At 36.3% G+C, this 26,757-nt stretch overlaps 1 protein-coding gene across 2 annotated transcripts in view; it reads right to left on the bottom strand.

Annotated features, from left to right (window-relative positions):
• Nucleotides 1–15,962, bottom strand: part of Irbp (Inverted repeat-binding protein) — a 33,536-nt gene extending 17,574 nt beyond the window's left edge. Inside the window, exons 1-9 of one of the 2 annotated variants that reach the window (XM_089254696.1) lie at nt 15,823–15,962; nt 14,156–14,236; nt 12,318–12,437; nt 12,100–12,174; nt 8,651–8,762; nt 8,175–8,268; nt 6,104–6,290; nt 1,348–1,424; nt 171–351 (exon numbers count right to left, since the gene is read on the bottom strand). In XM_089254696.1, coding sequence (XP_089110822.1) covers nt 171–351; nt 1,348–1,424; nt 6,104–6,290; nt 8,175–8,268; nt 8,651–8,762; nt 12,100–12,174; nt 12,318–12,437; nt 14,156–14,212 — 903 coding nt within the window. In that variant the 5' untranslated portion in view covers nt 14,213–14,236; nt 15,823–15,962. The remainder of the gene's footprint in view (nt 1–170; nt 352–1,347; nt 1,425–6,103; nt 6,291–8,174; nt 8,269–8,650; nt 8,763–12,099; nt 12,175–12,317; nt 12,438–14,155; nt 14,237–15,822) is intronic. The other variant, XM_089254697.1, reaches the window with a different exon arrangement.
• Between the last annotated feature and the right edge of the window lie 10,795 nt (nt 15,963–26,757).

Raw genomic sequence — 26,757 nt, 5'->3', positions numbered from 1 at the left:
TTTTTGTTGAAGTCATATCATTTATGGTATCTTTTATTTCAAGCTGAAAATGAGTATAAATGATCCCAAATCAAAGGCTTCCCAATAAAAAATTTAAATATGAAAAAAGGTCAGCACAATAATATCATAAAACAGAAAAATAAAGAAAATACATTCACAAAATCCAGTACCGAGAGAAATGTCTTTGAAAAACTTTTCAAAAGCGCATTATTCTCTTTGCAAAGTTTAGCAGCAGTTGGCTTTGAAGTGGGAACGATCAGTTTATACAATGAGACAGCAATCTGCAGACCCTCACCAATAGTAAAATATATAGTACTCAATGGCCTCTTTTTGTGATCTTTGGCACGTACTCTGCATAAAAAACAACTCATTGTGAATACATTTTTAACAGTCATTTTTATAAAAAATAAACAGCAAAGAGTAATCATTGATCAAGAAATTTCAAAGTGTTGCAATATTTTTCATTGCATGCAACCGAGGTGATAAGCACTAATGTCATGAAGAAAGAAAGATTTATGTTAATATATACACATTCTCATTGAAATTACCGTACCTCTAAAAAAAATTTATTTTTATTTTGAATGTTGCATCCAATAAGTTCATACTTTATTAGAAGTAAGAAAAAATCTGAAATACCAAGATATTATACTGACGATGGTAATTTTTGAAGCTTATAACTATGCCCAAAATTTTTTATTAATTCAATTTTGATGAGAGTGTATATGTTAAGACTAATGTCTGATGTCTGGCAAAAGTCATTAGTCCAAAGTTAGTCAAAAGTCTGAATCATATTAGAAGGAAGCATATACATTTTTAGTGTTTTATTTTTGACCCTAGAAACACTGAGGATGAAAAATCTAGTTATAAGTGTTTGTTTTTCAGAGTTTTGGATCTGAGGGTCTTGTTAGGGTTGATGTATATTTAGTTGAGTATCAAGATGGAAGTGTTTTGACTTTATGATTGGCCTAGGCCACTTTGGGCTTTTTCAGAAGGCAAAATAAATACTTTTAAAAATCTCTTCTTAAATATACTAATCATAGATTAGGTTCTACACTATGATGAACTTTTGTGTGCGTTAAAATTACACCATTCAACTGTACACCGTATGGTGGATAATTAGAACTATATACTCAAGAATAAGGACAGATATGAAGTATTATTGAAAAGAGAGAGAAACATGACATGTAACACACTTTTTTAAGAGCCTTATTATATATATTTTTGGTTTTTCTACTTTTTATACACAACGTATGTTGAAATCCAAAATCACCATTTTATTCTATTTTACTGCGAAAATGAATTTTTCAACATCAAAAAATATTTTTGAAAACAGATTAAATGAATTACCGAGTAAGAAGATCATCTAGTTTCTCAGATGGAGCTGGTAGTTTATATGCTTCTGAATCTGTTGAATGCATGAGATCCTAAAACAGATGTCAAATAATGTTTCATGTGCAAGGTAAATACAAATAAAGAAAGCAAATTAAAATAAAATATGAAACAAATATTTTTGTGATTTAAAAACCACAACATTCAAAAATTAATAACCTTTTTTGTCAACATACTGTTGAAGTTACATTATAAATTCTTACAAATACAACGCCAAAACAGGCAAAATGCCCAACGAGGTGGCTGAGAAAACGATGGCCATAACAAATATGGATGTCATATATTTTAAAAATACAGCAACCCAATTAAAAAAAATTCAATTACAAACAATATATATACACGATAAAATATTATACAATGCCCATAAAGAATACTTATGGTTGTCTTATTCTAAGTATGGATAACTTCTCAATTTACCCCGACATGTTTATCGTATTTCTTTTTAAATGTGTCAATTGTGTTAGAATTTACTAAACCCTGGGTAAGCTAGAGATGTGAGGTGAGAATATTCTCGGAGAATGAGGATATATTCTGAGAATATTCATTTTTCTTTTAAATAATTTAAATTTTTTTACTAATTTTGTTTATAGTGTGAAATATAAATCAGTTTTCATTGCCTAAAACATTTACAACAGAACAATTTTTGGTATAATCACTCCCAACGACAACTTTTAGTTCGAGTTTAGGTCATGAGAGGTTTTAAAAGTTTGGTTATAAAGATTTTAGAAACCATTAGATTAAAACCTTAAAAAATTATTTTAAAATTGGATAAATTTTCAGAAATATGTTTAACACAAAAGAAATCGAACCAAAGGTTATTGATAAAGAAGCTGTTCTTATACAATCACCTTCATTCTAAGATACAGAACTGTTGTTTTCTTCAATGTATATACACTTAAATTTTGTATCACTCACATTTCTTTAAAAGTTGTGCAATTCAGCCCTGTTGGTTTAATTTTCTTGCTCTCAAACTTTAATATTGTGGTCTACAAACTTCAATATTCCCATCTTCTTGACGGGAAGTGAGAATATTCTCTGTCCCTGTGTCTCTTAAAATATTCTCAAGAATATTCTCTCAAAGAACTATCATAAATTACTAGAGAATATTCTTATCAAAAATACTAATTCTCAAGTTATTTATCAAAATTATTCATTATAATACATGTTATTACATATATTCTTGATAATACTCTCTGGAAAGATTTCGGTAACTGAAAAATATTCTCTGGAAGGACTATTATTAATAACTTCAGAATAATTCTTATTATTTTCTATAAGAATATTCTCAAGTAATTTATAATAGTAGTCCTACCAGAGAATATTCTCGAATATTATTCTCGATGAGAATATTCTTCAAAAGATTATTCTCGAGAATTTTACTTCTATAGGGTAAGCTACTCCATTTATTAACAACCCTATTAGAGAAAAATTCCCAGTGACACCATAACTTTGCATTGTCCCTTACCAATTGATACTGGTGTCGCCTTGCAGAAGAAGTTGATTGACGGTGTACTAATAACTCATGGTTCATCCTATCCATCCCATTGAAAATTTTGAACACTTCGATCATATCTCCTTGACACCTGCATTCATCCAATGTAAACATATTCAAAAAACGAAGCCTCTCTTCATAACTCAAACCATGTGTGCCAATAAGGACACATGCCGTAGCTCTTCAACCAAGTCTATGTCCCTCTGTAGGTATGGTCTCCAAAACCTTACAGCATACTCCAGTCCAGGACTAACTAGGTCTCGGAAAAGTGGAAGAATGACTAGGAGAACACAAAGAGACCTTTTGAAAATGAAACAGAGCATTCTATTAGATTTTTTGACTACCACTGAACAATGTTCAGAAAACCTAAGTCGCTAGTTAATGAGGGACATCCATAATGCTCCAGGGCGAACTAAGCCTCAGAAAAGCGGATGAGTAACTTTAGGAGATTACATGACATTCTTTGTTGCCATGTCTGTTACAATTGAGATTTCAAGTGCTCCAACTGAAGAACAGCTTTTGAAAAGCGCTCCAATCACAAATGTTTATATGATGAAAATTGTAAAACAAATGAGACATCCTCACTCCATAACACACACAACCACAATTTCCCCATTCCATTTCCAACAGAGCAGGAAAAACTGTGAAATTGGGAACCTATCCGTATAACTTTCAAAAACTTTTTTCATGTCTAATCAGGGTTGGTAAAACCTAAAAAACCTGGTTTAAACCGTTTTTTTTGTTTTGAATAGTATTAACATTAAAAACAATGAAATTTCTGAAAAATCATTCGAACTTCTAATAATTAATTAAAATAAAATGGTTATTAATGTAATTAACACTATTCCCATACTAATTAATCTAGAAATGTATCTTACATTTTAACAAAAACCAACTTTTGCAATTTAATTATTTTTTGCTCAACTCGATGGATTACTGTGTGTTTGAAAATTCTTTTAATGTTATTATTAATCATATAGTATATAAAGATTTTTCTCCAGTTACTTTCAGTATGCTTAATTAGGAAGCTATTTTGCAAAAAGTAATAAAAATTAGGTGAATATAATGTTTTTAATGAAGCATAAATAATGCAGATTAATTAGCAATGATTTACGATATACAGGGTGATTATAACTAAGGTTCTGATTTCAAAACACTGTCAAAAAAGAACGATTGTCAAAATGACTTGAAAATTGGCATGAATATTCCTGAAAAAATGCAATTTTATTTCATAAAGGGGAAAAAATACTTAAAAATGTAAAATTAATGACATCATCCAACATGTGGGAAATTTGCTCGCAGAATGGAAACGATAGCCAGTCATGGCAAAATGATACCTTAATTATAGCATTGGACGATTTCATAATTCATGGAAACATCACAAAAAACAAAGTAATTGAACAAATAACTACAACTTACTTAATAAATGTTAAATATGTTTTCCAACCTGAGGTTGAAAGCACAAAAATTGTTGTTCAACAACAGAATCAGAGTATGCCATGGTCATGATGGTCCACTTGGTTAAAACCAAGGTTTAAACCAACATGGTTTAAACCAAACAACCCTGTGTTTAATTGTCATAAAGTTCAATACAAAAATCATGCACTCAGATGTTTCGCTCAAACATGTCACAGCATCCCAATGATGTTGAGTAAGAAATATAATTTTTTTTTAAATCAAAAGCTGAGATTTGGATGATTTTACAACCAGGAGTAAATTAAGAATTTTTTTAAGTTTTAGGATATTTTTTCAATTTTTAATTTTTTTTCAAAATAAAAAAATAATAAAAAATTATATGTATGCTAATTACACGGAGTTAATACGAAAAACTAGGCTAGAATTTTTTCTAAACTGACAAGATACATTGCTATCGTCACTTTATTTGCACCTTTCTTAATAGATAACGGTACAGTTTAATGCTAATTATATTTGATCATTTTTGTCACACCACGGTAATTTTCTGCACACGAGGTCTAATTAGACCAGGACCCACAATTTATTGGCGAATCCGAACGGCAGTCTTATTTTTAATACTCATCGATAAGGTTGGTGAGCTAACCCCTAGACCCAGAGAGTCTCCCATCTTTTTCTGTGGTCATATCGCCGTTTCAGTTATACCCTTGCGTCACGAAAGTTTCTGATGAGGATGAAACGGATATATCAAAATCGTGACACCTCTAAACATCCTTCAGTACTTTAGGCGAGTATCTTATCGACCTGGGCTATCGTGCCCCTAGCGCAAATTCCAAGTAGATTTAGTAGTTAGGGGAAAATTCTAAGAGCTGGCCAGTTCACTAAACAATAAATGAAAGTTTATTCAGAAATTCTGATTCTGTATGGGAGGTCGAGAGAAGACTTCTTTTTCGAAGTCACTCGTTATTTATAAGGGTTGATTGCAATCATGTAAAAAATACTTGCATGCACAACAGGGGAAATTTTTAAATCTTCAAATTCAGGTTAAATTATTTTGACCCACAAGATGCTGCATGCATTAAGATTTCACAAGCTCTGTTTTGTCAGAGTAATGCTGTAGGGCAGATGGCGCACATAAGACCAAACTTCAATATTCTATTTTCCACCATTCAGTCCTTACGGAAAAAAAGCAGGAAACAAAGTCCTGTTTTTCTTTTATCTTTAAATATAATACTCCACTCGTGTAGAAATTTGTATTATTTCTATAATAGAGTATTATATTTAAAGATAAAACAGGACTTTTTTTTTAGCTTGCTGCTTTGTTTAAACGTTCAACAGTGCAGATCACATTGTATTTTGTCTTTTAGATTTCCTGACCCCCCCCCCCCCCTTCAAAATCATAAAGTGTTCATTTGAAAAACTCCATGGGCAGTTTTTGATGAAATCTAATATTGACAATAAATTTACATGTAATTTTTAATAATGGAAAAAAAAATTCTTAGACTTTCAAAATAAAGTCAAATAATTGTCATTGCCTGGTTTTTTAAATTAGCTTTCTTATTTTTAATAGCATTTTTTATCACTTATAAAGCATTTTTTATCACTTATAAAGCATTTTTTATAGTAATTTTTTTTTATTTTTTTGTCATAACATCCAGGCCTTGGTCATATGAAATCAGAAAATGTTGTGTCATCATGGACAATTTAGCAAACAGATACAGTAAATTTTAGGCCAATATTAATTTTATAATTGTCATGGCGACCTGAGATTTGTCAAGCTTTGATCATTGGGAATAAAAAATGTCATACTTTATAGAATCTTGAAACATCAAAGATTGAATTTTCTCGATGTAGATGCATTAAATCAATATCTATATTGTTGTCTGCCATATCTTTAGCTTTGATTTTGGCTTGCATCAAAAGCTGGACATTATCAGGATGAGGATTGTCTGTTGAAGTGAAGATGATTACACGCTTGTGTCCTAGTTGATAAGTACTGAAAAATGAATAAAAACATATATTTTAACATTGTTTCATAAAAATGTTTTACCCTTTAACAGCACAAAGAAATTCATTTCATTGTATAGGTTTTGTTACATTATTTAAAGAAAAGAATCTAAAATAAATTTACTTTTTTTTTTGAATCATTATAACAAGATGAACAGTGGTATACAACTTTTTGAAGGCACTTTGATGATTTAATTCTCATTGATATAATGTTAGGGTGATTGCTCTTAGGCAATTGAGCAGTTTAAGAATCAATTACTATACATGAACATCGTTATATGAAATTCCAATATCAACTACCATATTTACTAGCATATAAGACAATGTATTATTTTAGAGAGCAAAATAAAGTGAACTAGATTAATTAATTTAACCCCTTATTTTGTTTATTAACAGATAATGCAGAATGACAGAAAGTCAGGGTATGGATGTTATCTGAAAAAATAATATTAAAGAGTGTATATATGCATTAAAAAAGTTGTTTTGAAAAATAAAGAGAAACAACTTTATTAAAAAAAATACTTAAAATTTGTAGTAGTATTTTTACTTCTTAGCAAAATTTGAAGTAAAATTGAATTTTGAAGCAAGAATCATGAATCTAGATGCGAATTGGCAAACACTGGTTATGGTGTTATCGTTGCATAGGGGATTTCTAAATAATTCTGGAGGGGGAGGGGTGCTTAGAATGGTGTTACAGAATACTATGGATGCTTGAGCATCCACTGCACTCCCAGCTCTGACACCATTGTTGGGATTCCTGAGTCTGGTCTAGGGGCCTGAATCAAACAGAGAAGCCCCAACAATATTGAAAATTTTCACAAATTCTGAAACTGTCTATCATAAATTCTGAATTGTCATTAATTCTAGAGCTATTTCTTTCATTAGTTTATGATTATTTTATTCCTCAGTTTTAGATTTTTTCATTAGTTTACGCTCGGATTCTGACTTCAATTTATGAAACTTCACCCCTCACTGTTCATCTGAAGCTAATGACATTTATGTTCTTTTTACTATTCTGAAATTTTCAATGAGGGTGTCAATATCTGTCATGTCAGGTTTAGTTTTTATTAGGATTTTTGTGTGTGTGTGGGTGACAATGTGACTGCTGCCCTGACTACTGTAAAATTCAATTTTCAACCCTTAGTTTTGCGGCTCAGGCAATTATCCCTTCCCACCTTCCTTTAATACCGGCCCTGCTCAGCCTATTATTATCACGGAATGCATACAATTTTTGTAAGTCTTGGACATCATTTAAAAATCCAACCCTTGCACTGATTTCTCTCGTAGAACTACTTTTCCGAAAAGAAATTGTAACAGTTTAAGAAAACAATTGTATCATTACATGACTTTTTAAACCATAGCATCAGAAAATATGGAAACGGTTTTTGCTAATTCTAAGGGCAGATGAAGTAGAATGTGCATTGCAAGCAAGAATTGCATAAAAAAAATTTGACAGAACTGTAACATTTTGTATGATCCTTTGGTATATTGATCACGGAACACAGTCACGGTATTTGGATGAAAGTTTCCATTAAAAGGGTATAATTTTCCTTTCCGTTTTTGCGTTAGACAGGTTGTTTAATCCAGATTTTTTAATGTGCATTTTGGCACTGAAATCATGGAACCAAGATTTTTTCCATTGAAGACAGGTTTCTGCTTAATACAGGTTCTGTTAAAGACAAGTTTTACTGTATCAAATTTTTTTTGGGGTGACCCTCAATAATTCCGAAAGATTTTTTTTTTGAAATGATTATGCGTATTTTAAATGAGTAGAATCAGTGGCAATTTTCTGAAGAGGTTACCATAGGGCCCTTTCCTTGTAAGTCAGAAAAATTAGAATTTTATGCTTTAAAAGAAAAATTGGATTAAATACCAGTTGGCAAATAGTAAGCTGCATGTCCATAATGCATCAGCAAGCAGGAAATCTTTTGAATGCCCATACTTTTCAGAAAATGTCTTTTTGTCCACTGTAAAAGTTTTAAAAAACCTTATAAAATCAAACAGGATTTCACTAATTCAAATTTAAGATAAATGAGTCATAGAAACTATATATTAGAACAATTAGGGTATAAATTGCTTACTTATTAAAATTTATTTTTGAAAACAAATTTCAGAATGGAAAATTGAATGAATTGATATTGTTATTTTTTTATCCGATACTAAGAATTTTCTTCTTGTGTTGTAAATTTATTTCACATTCCCTAATTATAATTTTTTTTATCATCTGAGGGAGTTATTTGCCTTTAGATAGTGAATGTGTTTCTCCAAAATTAAATTATTTATTTCTATATACATAAAAGGAGAAATTTGAAAAGTGAACAATTCAGAATAAAAATGTTTAGGCATTACTGTTCATCAATTCTTCAATTTCCAAAACCCTTTCAGCTCCTGGTTCATCCAGATCTTGCAATGCGTAAACATGTTTGAAATCTGTGTCAGATTTCAAGCCTTTGCTCTTTCCCTGAAGAATAAATTTAAACAATGGGTAATGCTAATATATTTTTTTTCAAAATTCATTAATTTCTTTTCTTACAAAAATACAAAATGGGAAGAAAAAAAATCAGCCATCAGGTCAAGGAACCCATATTGATTGAAACGTAAATTTAAAATGTACAGAACGAACAAAAATAAAATTTATAAACAAAATAACAAACAAATGGGAAAAAAAGAATTTTTACAAGAAAAATTAAAGTACTAAAATAGTGGTTAATATAAAGGAAAAAAATAAAAATCAAATGGCTGTAGAATACAGGAGGAAAAGTACATGAAACAGTTACATGAAATACACATTATGTGATATTCCGATTGATACTAGTATTAAAAATCAGAAAAATAATGCAATGTGTGAAATTGAATTGATTGATTCAACTGAATAAGGAGAGTAGAAGAAAATCAGAAGAAACTTTTGATATTGTTGATTGAAAATAAATAGCTTCACATGTTTTTTGGTGATAAGTTAGTAATGTTAAGAAAATCAGGTGGTAAAGAGTTCAAAAATTTTGCTGAAGTTAATAAAATGCTTCTTCAGGAGTGTTTTGCAAATACGTGGTAGCGAGTAAGCATTGTTAAATCTATTTGAGGGTAAAGGAAATTGTTGATTAAAAAGAATTAGGAAGCATTTGTAGAAGTGAAGCTGACATAGAGGAAGTATTTCAATACTGTGAAAAAGTTGTTTGGAAAGGGCCAGGGTTGTTTGGTTTAAACCACGTTGGTTTAAACCATGGTTTAAACCTTGGTTTTAACCAACTGGTTTTTTTAAAAAAACCACTTTGGTTTTTTTCAAAAAATCAGATAAAAGTGGCCTAAATATAATTTTTTTCCCTGAAAAATATCATATTTGTTCATTACTAGCCAAATGTTTCATTTTTACCTCATTTTATATCCTTGGGGTACATTCTGACGATATATCTTTAAATGACATAAGATTTTATAAGTGGTTTTTTTCAAAAAGTCTCATAAAAGTGGCCAGAATATATATATATTTTTCATATGAAGTATCTTAGTCATTTAAAGTTATATATAAAAGCCAAAACTTCTCATTCTTACAACATTTTCTAACCTTTGGCTACATTCTGATGCTCTATCTTTAGCAAATTCATGAATAAGGATTGCATCACACATCTAAATGTAGTGGTGTATTACATATCTCACAGGGTTTCTTTTTCCCTTCACAAAGCAGCTACAGTAGTGACACCATCATGCTAGGGGCAGGTGGTCCTATAATCCAATAAAGACACCAGCTGTCCTTAAAGGACAAAGACTAGTGTACTAGTTGTTACATTACCTCACATACATTTTCATTCCCATAAGAAGTAGCACATCTCCTACTGTATATCTCCCAGTCTTAATATTCAATAGTTGTTTTTTTATACTTTCACACACACACTGTTAAGCCCAGTTAATCAAGGTTCTACTGTATAGTAGTAACAGATTTATAAAAAATAATCAGCTATATACAGGGTGATTATAATTTAAGTTTTGATTCCAAAACTATACAATAAGTACTGATCAGAATGACTTGAAAATGTGCATGGATACTCCTGAAGCAATGGACGTTTCTTTCGCAAAAGAAAAAAGTGCAAAATGTGCAAGTAGATGATGCTGTACTTGGCCAGCAGTATAATCTATTTTGTGCAACCACATCATTTCGGCACTTCCACAGCATCAGTGTGTGGATAGAACTTCTATCAAGATGCACATTGCAATACCAGCAAAGCAGCTGCTGAAGACCCATTTTGACAAAGACTAGCTACTACTGGCTGTGGGGGTACCTCAAAATGTTATAAACAGTGGTCAGATTGCAAACTTTGATGAATTGTAATCTCCAGCACATTCCCTATATGTTAGAAGTTCCTCATTCCTCAGGAATATGAACGGGGGAAAGGGGGCGCATTTGGTTTAATAAAGCTGAATTGCAAGCACATCCACATAATGACCATGGCATATTCCGATTCTGCTGTTGAACAAGAATTTTTGTGCTTTCAACCTCATAGCCAGAACACGCGGTGGACAACATATTTAACATTTTTTGAGTAAGTTGTAGTTATTTGTTCAATTACTTCATTTTTTTTGTGATGTTTCCGTGAATTATGGACTCGTGCAATGCTATAATTAAGTTATAATTTTGCCTTGACTGGCTATCGTTTCCATTCTGCGAGCAAATTTCCCACATGTTGGATGATGTGTCATTAATTTTACATTTTTAAGTATTTTTTCCCCTTTATCAAATAAAATTGAATTTTTTCAGGAATATTCATGTCAATTTTCAAGTCATTCTGACAATCGCTTTTTTTTTAGTGTTTTGAAATCAGAACCTTAGTTATAATCACCCTGTATATCGTAAATCATCGTTAATTAATCTGCATTATTTATGCATCATTAAATGCATTATATTCACCTAATTTTTATTACTTTTTGCAAAATAGCTTCGTAATTAAGTATACTGAAAGTAACTGGAGAAAAACCTTTATATATTATATGATTAATAATAACATTAAAAGAATTTTCAAACACACAGTAATCCATTGAGTTGAACAAAAAATAATTAAATGGCAAAAGTTGGTTTTTGTTAAAATTTAATAAATATTTATTGATTAATTAGCATGGGAATAGTGTTAATTACATTAATAAACATTTTATTTTGTTAATTATTGGAAGTTTGAATGATTTTTCAGAAATTTCATTGTTTTTAATGTTAATACTATTTAAAACAAAAAAACCTGGTTTAAACCAAAAAAAACCCGGTTTTTTGGTTTTTTTCAAAAAAGCCGGTTTTTTTACCAACCCTGGAAAGGGCTGAAAAGTCATTTGTTATCAGTCTTACTCTTTTTTGGTTTTATTACTGAATATTTGAAATAAAATCTCCACCCTAAACAGCTAAACCAAACATAGTGGTAGAGATAGGCCTATAGAGTTGTAAATAAAATGTTAACATGAAGGATTGATCTATGCATGGTTCGAGGTAATAAAGTTTGTAAATTACACAACGAAGTTTATTTCACAAATATTTCACACGAGTTTTCCATCTGAGGTTATGATCGATATGGATACCTAGGTATTTAACAGTGGAAACCCTGTTCAATACTCAGATACTATTAATAATTATTGGTCTAATATATAATTATTTACCTTCATAATAATGCACCATAATATTCAAATTTTGATTATGCAAAAACTTTAATAAATCTATATTTAATTAAATATATTTTGGTGGTTTTCTTATCTCTTCACAAATGGAATTGTTTTTTCCTATGATTCCATTAATACTGAACAGATAATTACAAAGTCTCTCAACTTACTGTCCCAAATAAAACAATGGCTTGCAATTCTCTGTGATTACTAATAATCTTGTTTGTAACACTGGTTCTAACACACTGTAAAAAAATAAACATATGGTGATTTGAAAATATTGTTAAAAAAACCAAATTTATAAGTTGCAATATATTTTCTGTGAAAGAAAACTAAAATGTACTGAATTTTTTGCCAATGTACATCTAAGAAACACATATGCTCATACTTTCATGCACAGACTGAACAATGTCTCTTCATCACCAGAGTCATTTGTCCTATTCTCAAACATCTCTTCGGTGGCATCAATGAGAAATATAACTGAGTCACGACCCACTACTGTGCTTTTCTAGAATTTAAAAACAAAATGAAATATCAATTACACAAGAGCCTTATATAATGATACTGTCTATAACCCTGTTTCTCAACATGGGACCCATGCCCCACAGGTGGGGGTGGGGAGCAATATGATTTTTTTTTAAATACAATTGTCCCTTAGTATATTCGTGGGGGTCATGTTTTGGAGGTCAAAACGAAAGTCTAACATAACATAAAGAATAACATAACCATACAAATTCTTGTTTTTTTAAGCATCTTGTATATTTGTCATTGTATGGCCTACACAACATCCAATGCACACAGATGGACCGCCACTAACAGAATTTTGGTTACTGAGTCCAAAAGTCAAGATTTCCTTTCTTTTTTTTTTATTAATACGCTTGTAGCCAGATTTCTTGTTACTCTGTTATACAAATATATATACACATATAGTCATTTAATAAAATTACAGATACACCCATCTTTCGGGAACACTTTGATATCTCCTTGAGATGGGAAGTGGATGTCTCCTTTCCTTCAATGTTCCATGTATTACTACTTAAACGTACTTGCACCTTGTACACATTCTTCTACAGAATTTCCAAAGAAACAAATGGCACATGCCAAAATGTGTGTTTACGTATTCTGAACCAAACAAGTTTTGTTTCTGTATAACGCTTGCTATGTGTAGTGCTGCCAACTGTCATAGTTTTTTCTAACTATGAGTGAAGTGCAACGATTGAATAATTGTACTGTTGTAGGCCTGTTGCTCTGTGGCGACTTTTAAACAGGGAGATAAAATTTGTGCCTAGAAGTTGAGAAGTATGTTCCTCACTGAAGAAGATTGTATGAAGAAGTTCTATATCGCTCACTGACGTGGTCCCTCTCTCTAGGTTATGCTTTGAATCACTCACTATGCTTGTAAACTCCCTAAGTCACTCTTTTGGCCAAACACTAACATGGTCCATCACTCTATGCAATAGATTTATGTTATCACCACCTGTGGGCTATAACAATTTTGCTGCCCTACTCCCATTCTACCAACTGATCAAAAGACACCCAGGCAGGGGCCGTCGTAAGAGCATCATGGGCCTGTGGGCCAAGTGATTTTTCTGAGGCCTTACCAGGCAAATTCTCAAAAATTTCAACCAGATCTCATTTTTATGAGGCTCCCGGGTCGTGCCCAGGTTGACCCATGCCTTAAGACGGCATTGAACCCAGGATCTATCACACAAGGTGACTTGAGCACATTGTCCGATGGGAACTCCGGTGGTTTCAGAGATTTATTGAATATTAAAATTATACATTGCTGGCTATCACCAGTAGGAAATACACGTTTTTTTTATACACGGGCAGATGTAATCATGCACATCGCCAATGAGTTCGAGCTAATATAATCAAATCAAAATAAAATGTGTTAAATAAAACTGTTTTGTATGCACAGCGACCTGTGGATACAAGATGTATTTATTCAAAGGTACCGCTTGGAGTTGCTAACCATTGGACCAAAGAATCTTCATTGACCCCACCAATTTACCAATAATTCCTCAAATTTGCCACAGTGGGTTACAGCCTGCCAAGCTCCTTGTAAATATGCTTGTGGGCACGTCTCCCCTCCCCAGCTCCCCCATAAGGTATTAACCCATCTATTGAAAATTTTATATTAATATTTGTGTCATTAGTTCACAATGATAAATTTAAATATTACATAAAGCTTTCTTAATAAAAACATTAAAAAAACCATCTTACTTCATAGGCAGCCTCATCATCATTATCATCAAGAGGATCTTCCCACGTAGGATTCATCCTTCAAACTGTAAACACAGCAGCCTATTAAAAGATACAATACCCAAAGAAACTGAGTGCATATTGTACACATAAAATTGTGTTTATTGCAACATGGCATCATAAGAGGCATATTTGTGAGCCGAAGGATTTAGCGGACTTTAGTCCAGGGTGGCAAGTTCGGAGGGGATATCGAATCTGAGAAATGATTGGTTGAGAAAATTACTAGAATAAGAGAAGGACAACAAAATTATAGTCATATTCGGCAAAACCATAAAAAACTTCTGCCTAGGTCAATGAGAATTGGCATACGCAGGGGGGGGGGGGGGGTTTAACCCCCGAAAACATAACCCCCCCTGATAGGGAAAAAAATTGAACCCCCCCCCCCCCCTTGAGAAAATTCTGCATAAGATTATGTCATTGAGTGATTAAAAACAGTGACCTAGAGTTTGCAAGTACGTGAATGAACAAGAGTGACCTTGAGAGCCCAAGTCGAGACTAGGCAGCAGTGAAAGGCAAGCATTTGAGTGATCTAGAGAGCAAGGGACCAGTTTTGAGAGCAACCTAAAGATTTTGTAAGCATGGGAGTAACCAAAAGAATGACCATGGAAAGAAACTGAATCAGGCCAGTGAATGACTTATAGTAAAAATAATGATATAAACAGTGTGCGTGCACTTGAGTAACCAAGACAGCAACCTAAAGAGGAATCTAGAGCATGTACAAGCATGAGAATGACCAAAAGGAATGTAGAGTGATGGACCATATCAGTGAACAACCAAGAAAGTGATGGACCATATCAGTGAGCAACCTGATATCTGTAACGTAGATATCTGTAAGCAAAAAAAGTGTCCCAGTGCATGGGAATCAGGTCAATTAATGACCAAAAGAGTGACCTAGAGAGAAAGGGAATCAGGTTAGTGAGCTAACGAAAGGGTGACCTAAACAGTGTGCAAGAACATGAATGGTAGAGTGACATAGAATGCAAAGGACCATGTCACTTAGCATTCAAAAGAGTGACTAAGAGACATAAGCATATTTACAGGGGCAGACTATAGCCAGAGCTATTTTAATGCATGGGCCCACCGGGTACCTCAAAGAAGAGGGGGAGGGGGGCCTCTCACACAAAATTGAGATCTCGTTGAAATTTTCTTGACTTTGAAAGGTAGGATAAAATCAGTTTCAGGGGAAGGGAGTGGTATGATGATCTTAAGCAGGGCAGAGCATCATGGGCCCTCGGGCCAAGTGATTTTTCTGAGGCCCTACTTGGCGAATTCTCGAAAATTTGAAACGGTTTTCATTTTTGTGAGGCCCCTGTTTTCTTGAGGTGCCCGGGTGAGCCCATGCCTTAAGACTGCCCTTGCTATAGAGCCTAGGGCGGCAAATTTGAGAAATGCATTATAATTGACAGATCCGAACAAATTCCGTCATCATCAATGGATATTCCACTTATTAGAATTTAAAAACGTAAATATTATTACAGCCCCCTATCCGGACAAAGATGTCAATTTGTGGACTCGTAGAAAATTATAAAATGGTAGATGATGAGGTCACAGATTAAAGTAGGAAAAAAACATTGACAATTCAAATTTTTTAACGAAATTTCAAGCATAATTATTCATAATAAACATACCAAATCACGCCAAGCTTGAATCCGGTTCTTAAACCTTGCGTAATTATTACGATTATTAACGTTTCAAACGCGTTAGCTTCAATCTGATTACCGGTACGCAATTTCAATAGAGGGTGAACCCCCAACGACAAACAACCGCTCTGATTGGGCATTGGAGCTTCATCCAGATTCATCATATGCATGTGATGGTGATGATGAAAACGGATCCACCAATCACTCGGCTTATTTTATTCTTCTAGCCCACTGTTTTGATAATAACATATGTTTTCATTCGTTAAGAACTGAAAGGATTCGCATTCATCACAGTCAGCAGAAACGCAGCCTTTATAACACAGGCAAAAGGGGGGTTGGTGTTTAAGTGTGTACTGCGTGAATTATCAGTCACATAACTCAATCGATCATGCCCTTTCCCCAGGTGCGAAGGGTGCAGGCTGACAGGGCTCCAGCCCTGGGACCCGGGAAAGAGAATATAAATTCACTATATAAGGGCCCGCCAAAAGTCCCAGCCTAGGGGCCCTGCTCCAGGATGTGGGGGGCTATGGCTGCAGCCGGGCCCGGTACTGGGCCGTGCCTGATCTGCCGTTTACTTTTTCCCCATTCATGTTCCGTTAATCATGTGTTTGACCGGCGGGCCTTCAACTTCAAAAATAAATGAAACCGGACTGTGGGCTTCCAATTGAGAACCACTGCTCTAGGTCATAGTTTCCCAACCTTTTCGTCCCATATCCGCCCCCTTCTTCAGAAATTTTTTCTTCCATCGCCCCCAACGTAATCTAACCCATAGGATCCTATGTTATACCCGTAGCTTCTACCACCCCCAGGGGACGTTAACACCCACGTTGGGAATCACTGCTCTAGGTCTTGGACTTTGACAACCTCCTCTCAAACCCAGGGACGTCTTCAACTCAATGAAGTGGCATCATTAGGGGACAGTGGGCCACTTCATTGATTTAACATAATAAACGTTGAACACCCTTGGCTTGTAGAGTAGAGAAACAAAAAATTAGAATCCTTCCGGGATGGAGTCCTGTCAGCCGCGTGCAAGCACGCATTTTGTCGTCGCCCCTGATCCAGCTCCCGGGGTACAAGATTCGTCTGCCCCCACCCAGTTGCAGCCCTGTTTGTTGATCAGTGCCCTTCAAGTCCCCGGGGCCGTGCTTACAATTTTTCTCACTGGGAGCAAATACGGTCCCCCCCCCCCCCAGCGTCAAAGGTGGAGTCGACTGATCTAATATATGCCACAACTAAGGGGGGGGGGGAGCAGGCGGATCTCGTGCCCCGGGCGCTGGACCAGAGGGGGGTGCAAATTTCATTCTCAAACCTTACCTTCAATATTACGAGGGGGAACCAGAATGCGCACTTGCCCCGGGTGACCAAGCATCTAGTTGCGGTCCTGTAATGTATATATGAAGTGACATCATCGTGCCCTCTCCCCCCCCCCCCGCAATAATGACCCTCAGACTTCCAAATCTATCTCCACCTATGGCTTAGGCGGTGGGTGCTATTTCCTGAATTTATTGCCAAATTTTTTTTATTACTATCATATAAAATACAAAGTTTAATAGTCATTTTCGGATGCCCGAGGACACTACTACTACTAAACCACACATGCACTTCGTCCACATTCCTCTGCGGAACGTCTAACAAATTGGTAGGTACATGTTGGAATATGCGTGTACGTGCTGTGAACCTGATGGAGTTTTCTCTATGTAATGCTTGTTATGTGTAGAGAGTGCTGCCATCTGTGCCCTCGATTTCTCTAACTATGAGTGAAGTTTGATTGAATAATTGATTGTATCCGTTGTGGGCGTGTTGCTCTGTGGCGAGCCCTTTAACGGGGAGATCGGCTTGCATTCGCGCCTCGAAGTTGGGAACCACAGAAAATCAACTTCAGCCATTCAAAACCATTTTAGAGGGCGCAAAACAGTTCTCGCACTAGGCCACAAAGAACTTAAGTGCGTCCCCACGGACGAGCTTAAGTATTTTGGGACCCAGTGCCAAACAGCTGCCCTGCGAAATGATTCTCCTTATGGCAAGCACATGCATTTTGCCTTCTTCCCCTCACCGTGTCTTACATACAGATACAGTACGTCGTTAGAGTGAGAATCAGCCCGTATCGAAAGGCCAATGCATTGATTTGATAAGATGTATCGCGGGCCACTTAAGTGATCTAGTGATTAGTTCACTCATCCACACCGGAAAGACGTATGACCAATGTCAGCCGAAAATATAATTTTGAAGAGTAATTTCACTCCTCTTCAAAATTTTAAGGGGTATTTTTTTCATATGTGAGAAACATAACTCTATTTTAAAAAAATTACCTATAATTTGAAAGAATATTTTCCATCCCTCAACAAAATTTGGAGTAAAATTGAATTTTGATGCTCGAATAAATAAGGCGTATTGGCGAACGCTGCGTATGAGTATAAAAACACTAGTTAACTCGTGACCAATAAACTGTGGCCGCGTAATTCGCAAGATTGAAGATTCAGCCCTGGTTCACTTAAATGATCTAGGAATGTGCCGTCGGCCCAGGGCCACAACTAGATATTTTTTCAGCCGGGGTAAGCTCGAATTTTAGCGCCCCCGTACAATGTTGAAAAAGTGATTACAAAAACAATTCGGCACCCCCTCCGGTCCCCCTTTGCGGCCCTCCGTGAGCTACTCAAGTGTTCTAGAACTGTGCTGAATTGAATCGGATCACTTGAATGATCCGGGAACATGTCACGGGTAAGACGCCTAGTCACGGGTGGAGGAGTTCTAGTCACGGGTGGGCCCCTGAAGTGACGTGGAACTGCACCGCGGATCACTGAAGTGATCTAGAAAAATGTGGCGCTTAGTTCATTTTTACAAACTTAGATTTCACGTCACTGGTCACATAAAATGACTAATAAGAGGGACACATTTGACTGTCGCCAAAAAGCACAGCGTAGGTGGCTAAACCTTTTTGCACGGCACCACAATAGAATGGCCGTCATTGCTAGAGACGACCGCTATCCAGAGCCGCTACTAAACACTTTTTCGGCGGAAGTAAGCACGTATACCTCCTCGTGTAGTTTTAAATGCGTCGTTAAAGGGAGAATTTAGCGCTTCTTCTGATCCTGCGCCCAGGACACTTAACTCGCGTGTACTCTTGGCTTGGTGTCAAAACCTCTAATCCTGTGTTGGTTCCTTGTCTTCGAAAGAATTTTAAGTTGCTTTGTTAAGAAATCAAAATGTCACTCAATGTAACTTGATATAAAAGAATTTTTATTCCGTTTTGCGGCCCCTAAAATTAAGCGGCCCGGCGCGGAAGCACCTTTCGCATCTGCTCAAGTCCGGCCCTGCCGCCCCCCTAACAAGGGTGCACCGACAAGTAAGCACGCATTTCGACACCCCCTTGTAATGTTGAAGGAGAGGTTTCAGAATGAAATTTGCGCCCCTCGGGTCCAGCGCCCGAGGCACGAGACCCGCCTGCTCCCCCCAGGTTGTTGCTCTGCCGACAGGGTTCTAGTCCGGAGGCCCTAGAAGATTCTTTTCATTTTCTTATTTTTCACATTGTAAATTCACTATAGAGGGCAACGCAAAGATCCCCAAAGAAGAGCCTAGGGACCCTACAGCCAGGACTGGACTTGAGCAGGTGCGATCATAATGAGCCTGAAAACCAGACGCGCCTCCACGTTAAGATTCCATAGGAACTTATAACGTATTGGAGGCGCGCTGGAAAGCTGAAAAGAACCCCCCATCGAACAGAGAGTTCACACACCCCCGAACCCACGCCATCATTTATATAGCTTATTGAAAAGATTACATACGGGGCAACATCCATGGAAGGCCCACGGTACCTCACGAATGCCTGTTGCAGATAATCAATCTGAAAAATGACAATGCATCGCGGCTGTCACCACAGGGCCGCTTAGCTCTTGTCTAATGCTCCCACTCGGCCGTCTGCCAAGGAGATAATCTACTAGGGAGCGCTCCCATTCAGGGCCGTCTCTATTCTACCGGTAAAATAGCCCTGTCCAGGGCCCCCACATCCTGGAGCGGGGCCCCTAGGCTGGAATCTTTAGCGGGCTCCTCGGTCAGACTTTTCACGGGCCCCTTCTGTAGTTAATTTATAGCGTAAAAAGCAAAAAATGATGAGAACTGTCCCGGGCTCCAGAGGTAGAGCCCTGCCAGCCCCCCACCCCTGTGTGGGGGGCCATGGCCCTGTTCCATTCGGCCGTATGCCGGAGAGCCCAGAATGATGGAGACTGGTGTTCCAGCTTCGCAGCCCCAGGCGACAGTTACAAGAAAACGCCACATGAAGATATCTCCGTGTGAAGAATATGAGGCTGCAGCTGAAAATATACTTCCAAAAAAAGTTGTTATTGACCAAAAGAATTGCAAAAAATATTAAATGCCGACAAATAAGGCAAAACACTTTGCTCATTGAAATATACACAAAATAAGCAGAAGCAGCAAATACAAAAGCATTGAACACAAAATATATTAGAGAAAAACAAGTGAAGAAAATAGAAGAAAAATCTAGGGAAGAGAACACATCCCAGTCTGTAGCTGCTAGGAGAAAGTAATAAAACACTTCCTAGTCCAATCCAGAAACACGGTATTAGGAAAGCGAAGCACATCACCCAGGAGAGGTTGATGAAATCAGTTAGAACCAGAATTACCAGCCTGAGCTCTTGCGTGTGCTCTGGTGACTCAAGTCGTTGTCTGATTCCTCCGTCGAAGATGGTGGATTAGAGATGACGTCTGTATGAGTAAGCTCTTCGAGTGAGATTCAAGAAAATTAATAAGATTTTGAATTATTTGCATACAGATCGGACTCTTAATGAATCAAGGAAACAGTTATTTTCCGGATATTATGCTGAGGTGAGCTTGGAAAGAAAAGTCATCACGTCTCCGCCGGGACCCGAACCCAGGCCCTCTTGCATACCGGGCAAGCATGCTACCATCTACACCACTGGAGACACATGAATCTGCCCTCCAAATTTCACGCACTGTGTCGTGAGGCGCTGAAGTAGAGGCAGTAGTAGCCTCTCTTAACTTCAGGAAATGGCCCCCGGGTGGGACGGTTTAGAGAGATATAGATGGCTTTTTTCTCAGCCAGAGATATCAAGGAAACAGTTACTGTTTCCTTGATATCTCTGGCTGAGAAAAAAGCCATCTATATCTCTCTTAATGAATCTTTTTTTTCTCAAATATATTGCTTAATTACCCAACCTGTCAAAAAGAAGCAAGATCATACCGGACCGCAAAATGTTGAGGGCCGTAAAAAAAACTTTTTTAAACTATAACTGTTTTGAAAAGCCAGAACTTGAAGAGTTCTTGGATCTATTTAAAAAACTAAGTTAACAGACATACATAAATGTCACGGTGGGAAAAGTAGGAGACTTTCCCCCCCTTTGACAAAGAAGCCTGACATATTTTCAACCCAGAATTGTCATGTCAAATAAGTGAAATTTGCTAAATGTAAATATAATTGTGTTTGTCGCGTGGAAAATATTTGAGCTTCTGTCTTTATATTATTGTGGAAAGCTGAGCCGAATCTCGTGGTTGTCTAGTTCCTTTTCTCTTGTGTTATCATTCCGTCTGATATTCATAAAATGCCCGAGATCTGAACCACAGATCGTTTGTATAGAGTGGACACACACTCTTTATGCATCACACTGTATGTGTTTGTTGGGAAATCCTAAATATTAAATGCTTTGCTTTGACATCTCAATCTTTTGAACTCAATAACAAATTCCTTGAATTTTTCTGATTCTTCCTGTGAAATTTTGAGAAATTCAGAGTTAAATTGAACGAGAAAATGTGTGTTCTTTTGAATAATATATTCTTTCTTTTGTGAGAGAGACACACCTAATGATCCACTGATAATCAAAGATATTATCGCCATCTTGATGAGTCAGTTTTTCTTGTTCCCACACGAACGCGTTCGGTACATGTAAAAGGAAGATAAGATTCCTTTTCTTTTTTTCTCTTTCTCTCTCACTTGTTCGTAATCTGTTGTATATTTTTTTTTATACTTGAAAAGCCGATTTTTCGCTTTTTGCATATTCCAAGTCGATGTTTTTTTTTTAAATAAGGGAAACAAACATTTTTGTTAATCAAGAGTTAAATAATTTTGAGACCGTGTGAGTATTTCAATTTTAAAAATTTATATTTTTTTCCCCTTTTTTCTCTCTACTGTTTCCGATGCTTTAGAGAAAAAAAAAAACTTGTGTTGTAAAATATTGTGAGGGAGAGGAACTTTTGAAATAATGTTATATATGCTTGAAATTATTCTCTGTCATCGAGAAAGTGTTGAATTTGAATTTTTTTAAGAATTTCCTTTGTTTGGATTTAAATTTTTCGGCATGTCGCGAAACAAGTTTATATATGATGTCGCATATCGGTGGAAAGCTAAATTTTTTCCCCACACAATGATGTTAATGTTTTTTGATTTTAATGAATATTTGTGCATTTAATCCGGAAATCTTATATTGAAAATTATTGTTGTAATTATAAACTTTGCTGAAAGCCGTTCATTTTCTTAAATCGACCCCGTATTGAGAGAAGATGTTTTTCTTTTGGTTTCATGTTTGTGTTCGCGCCTCGTGATACAATTGGGTAAAATTTTGGATGACGCAGTTTGCGCGACGAATTAGAGGGTGCGCTTTCTCAAGCCTCGCCCATCACTCAATTTACATATTATCACTGAAAAACTTTGGAGGCGTGCAGTTCATCGGGACCAGTTGCACGAGAAAGAGCGGTCCCGCCGTTGAAGAAATCCCCCCCCCTCCCCCACGTAACTTGAAGAGCCCCTGAAACTCAAATCCCATTTAGTTCTGAACTGCCAAAAGTCGTAACATTTTATTCGAAGATGTAAGCTCGAGAAAAACAGTATGAAGCATCGTCTCGTCATATCAGTTGCTCCCAACTGATCCATGAAGGAAGGTTTACTGTCATGCCAGAAAGATGAAGTCCAGCAGCTGTCTCTTGCAGTCCAGTCTAAGGATGCTACTTCGTCCATGTCCACACTACCCCGAGTGGTAGTACAGATGGAGAACTTTGATGCTCCGACATCGTAAAGTATGTGCACGGACCGTCGCTTCAGCAGATACAGAGGACATTAATCGTTCAATTCGCCAGTCAAAGGATGACTTATGAGAAAACGAACTGTCCGTCGAAATCCGGTTGTCAAGAATGAAGTGACCTTAATATGGGAGATAGTGAGTAAATTTTCTCTTTCAAATTTTGTTGAGTGGTCAGGAAAAACCAAACTGCAGCGATATTTTAATTTTAATTTTTCGATAAGTAAAGTAAGGTATTTCAGCATCGTTTTTTCTTTTTGGTATTTTGTTTTTGGTTATATGAATTAAGAATTAAAGAACCTAATGTGCATTTAGACCTCTGTGTGTTGACATATTATTTTTTCTTTGTGACTTAATTGTTAGGGTTGTAGTGCTCCATTTCATAATTATTTCAGGAGAATTACTCACCGACACACAAAGGGTTGTTGCGGTCACGGTAACAACTCAAAAATGGTACCCCACTAATATGATCACCAGGCCAAAAGTTTTCTTTCTTGGAGTACTGTCAACTTAAATAGTACTCAACAATTTTGCACCACAACATAATTGGTGCTGTGAAAAACAACCATCATCACACTGGTGCCATGACTAAAACTGTAAAAAAGTCAATCGTCACATAAACCTACACAGGTGGATTTACGGTTTTGTCGTCAGTGGGCTACGCGAATTTTGCCGCACTTCTCCCATTCTAGTCGAATACGTTTACATAGCTGTTTCTGTAAAATAAATTTGTGTTGTTCGTGAAATTGCTTCATGGTTTGCCATTTTGAGTGCTAGTGAGTAAATATGCAAACATCAATGTAGTCAGCTCACTATGACACCCTTGACAAATTTTAGGAATTTAACTTCAATTATTAGCAAAAGGACTTTTGGAAAGGATGGTAGTAGAACCAGGGCTGAAACTAGGGGGTGGGGGGGACAGGTGGGTTTGGTGCCCCTAACGCTGAACCAGAAGGGGCGATGACTTCACTCTTTAACTGTTTCTTCTACTTGGCAAGGGGCGCCGAAATTCCTGTTTGCCTCGGGTGACAATGTATCTAGTTGCAGCCCTGAGTAGAACCAATGCGTTTCGAACACTAATCTAGACCTGATAGAAGCCTCTGGAATATTCTAAAAAGGCTGATGGGTAAAAACCAAGTAGAAGTAAAGCCACGGCAAGTGATTAAGGGGGACTCAAAGACCTGTAAAAAAGCAGATGTGAAGCATTTAAGTAGAAATGTAGAAAAGAACAGTATGACTAACTTAGAATCCAGTCGAATAACCAGTAGAAATCCCACAAGAAGGAAGCTGATGGAGCCCTGGAGGTTCAGGGATGAACCCTTACATATAATCAATGAGTGACCTTGCGTCAATATTTATATGATAAATAGATTTATCATATAAAATAAATATGATAAATAGATTTATGAAGATCTTCACATAGAGCATACAGAGGAGCGAGAAAATTTTGGAAGCTCGTAGGAGCCAAAGCTGCAAAAAATTGGAAAACGACCAATTCAGATCCTTTCAGACCATTGCTGTCGAATTGGTGCTTTGCAGAAACCTGGTGTTCACATTCTTTTTTTTTTGGGGGGGGGGGTAGGGGTTGGTGGTGGGATGTTCTATTGTATTAAAAGCTGTGTAATTTTTCATTTGTGCAGCAGTAATCTAAATAATATTTGTATTAAAGAAATATTAATATCTAATCAAGTTGCCAACACTGTTCTAGCTTGAGCAGGCACTAAATTAACTCATGCAAAAACTTAAACATTAGATTGGAAAATAAAAACAAGAAAAAAATTCAACCTTCTTTTCAATGTTAAAATGTAGGAGATGGTAATTTCTATCCCTTTTCAATGTGATAGCAAGAAAACAATCCAAAAAGAACACGACAAGAGATGAAAAACATTCAATTAAAAAAAATATGAACAAAAAGTAATTTTACACGGGTCCGCATTTGCGAATAATAAATTCTCAACATGAAATCCCCGGTTTCAATCAGCTTAAATTTCATCTTGCGTAACACAGCTCCTCTTAAAAGTCATTGGCATAATTATGATATCCCAGATTCGGTAGGTTGGTTTAATTACTATGTCCCCGCCACACAGTAATTACACACACAAACAGTTTCATAGTTTCATCACAAAGAGGTACTGTCATCAACACATCCCTCAAAGACATACTATACGCAACGCATTCCCATTTCCCCCCCTAATTTTAACAAACTTTTGAGATTCAAGTGATGGAATCTACTGAGAAAGTGAGTTTTCTGGATGTTATGCCGAACTTTTTTGAAGGAAAAACGATTTGTCTTCCCCGGGAATCGAGCTCGGGTCCCCCTTGCATACCGGGAAAGTGCGCTAACCCATACACCAGAGAGACACATTCAAATTCCTTATAACACGCATTAGTAGCATGAAGCGCTGAGTAGAGACAGCAACCTCCCTTAACTACAGCAATTTTCGTCATAACATCGGCATAACATCCAGACAATTCAATTTCTCAGTATATTTTATTTTAGGCAGAAACAAATACCATCTTTAATACAAAAACGCCAACTGGGGTGAAAATTTCTGTAGTTAAGGGAGGCTGCTGTCTCCACTCAGCACTTCACGCTACTAATGCGGGGTATAAGGAACTGAAAAGTGTGTGTCTGGTGTATTGGTTAGCGCACATGCCCGGTATGCAAGGGGACCCAGGTTCGATTCCCTTAGGAGACAAATCACTTTTCTTTCCAAATATTAGTTTCGGCATAACATTCAGAAAATTCAATTTGTCAGTATATTTTGGGCCATAGTGACGGAATGACTCTTCAAGTATTGTATATACCAATGTTCATCAAATAGTAGGATTCAGTATACACAGAAACACTTATAAAACCACAGTACAGTGGAGCACCCGCTAATACGACTTTCTTATTTATACATGTTTGGCTTTGGTCACAATTCATTCTTTTACACATGCAACTCGCTTTGACTCAAATCTCTCGAAACTCTTATAAACGGGGTTCTACTCCCCACTGTATTTCTTTGTTCATTCCCATCTCTTTGGATACCGAAACCACATAATGTCCTATTAATTTGGATGGTTTTGTACTACTGCGCTGATGTTTATCTTTATTGCTCTAAAATAGAATGTTTTAACCCGGCATCTTAATGACAACCTGGTAATTTTAAATGCTCTCTACTCCAGGGTTATTTAACTAAATTGTTTTTCACTTTAATGGGCAACGAAAAAAAAAGAAATCAAACAATGGTCATATCTTTCACCTCTTTTTAGTCCTCCATCTTCTCTTTGACTTTTTATGAGAGCAAAAGACCCAGAGAAGTCTGTCCCTGGAGAAAATGTATATTTTCAGTTTATCTATAGCTTTCCCTTTCCTCAATGAAAAAAAGAAAATCTGTCTCGCAAGTGAAATATTTTTGTTCGAGTTTTCTTCGTTGACTTCCATCATATTAGTAGGGTTTGAAGCCGCTCCAGCAAAACAAGAAAAGGACTTTGCCCCACCAGTGTTAATCTTTTATCCTCACTGGTGGGTCAAAATCCCCACCAGTTGGCATGTAAAAAAAGACGTGTAGAGGGGCCTATAGCTACCTTGTTCTACTGTTGAAAAAAATTTACTTTTTTTAAAAAATATTCTCACATATGCGGGATTCCACCAAACGCAGGGCCCTGTGTGACGCATCTGTCGCACACTCCTGAAGGTGATTCTGGTCAATTTAATCGAATACCACAAAAATATGTATGTAAAATAAATAGCCATGGTTGTTTGCAGTGCATTTATGGTGCAAAAACACAAATTCAAAACAAGAGGTGGCTCAAGCTCACCTGCCGCTTGGGTGCAAAGCTTCTTGTGCCGCCTCTAAAGATGATAGCCGCTGCGGTGGTCGAGTGGTCACAG

Source organism: Pholcus phalangioides, unplaced genomic scaffold, assembly GCF_987345545.1.
Source record: "Pholcus phalangioides strain wild (caught in Gottingen) unplaced genomic scaffold, Ppha-v1.0 ptg000042l_1, whole genome shotgun sequence".
NCBI classification, from domain to species: Eukaryota; Metazoa; Arthropoda; class Arachnida; order Araneae; family Pholcidae; genus Pholcus; species Pholcus phalangioides.
Note: the sequence above shows the minus strand (reverse complement) of the source record. Positions and strands in the feature narration are given on the sequence as shown.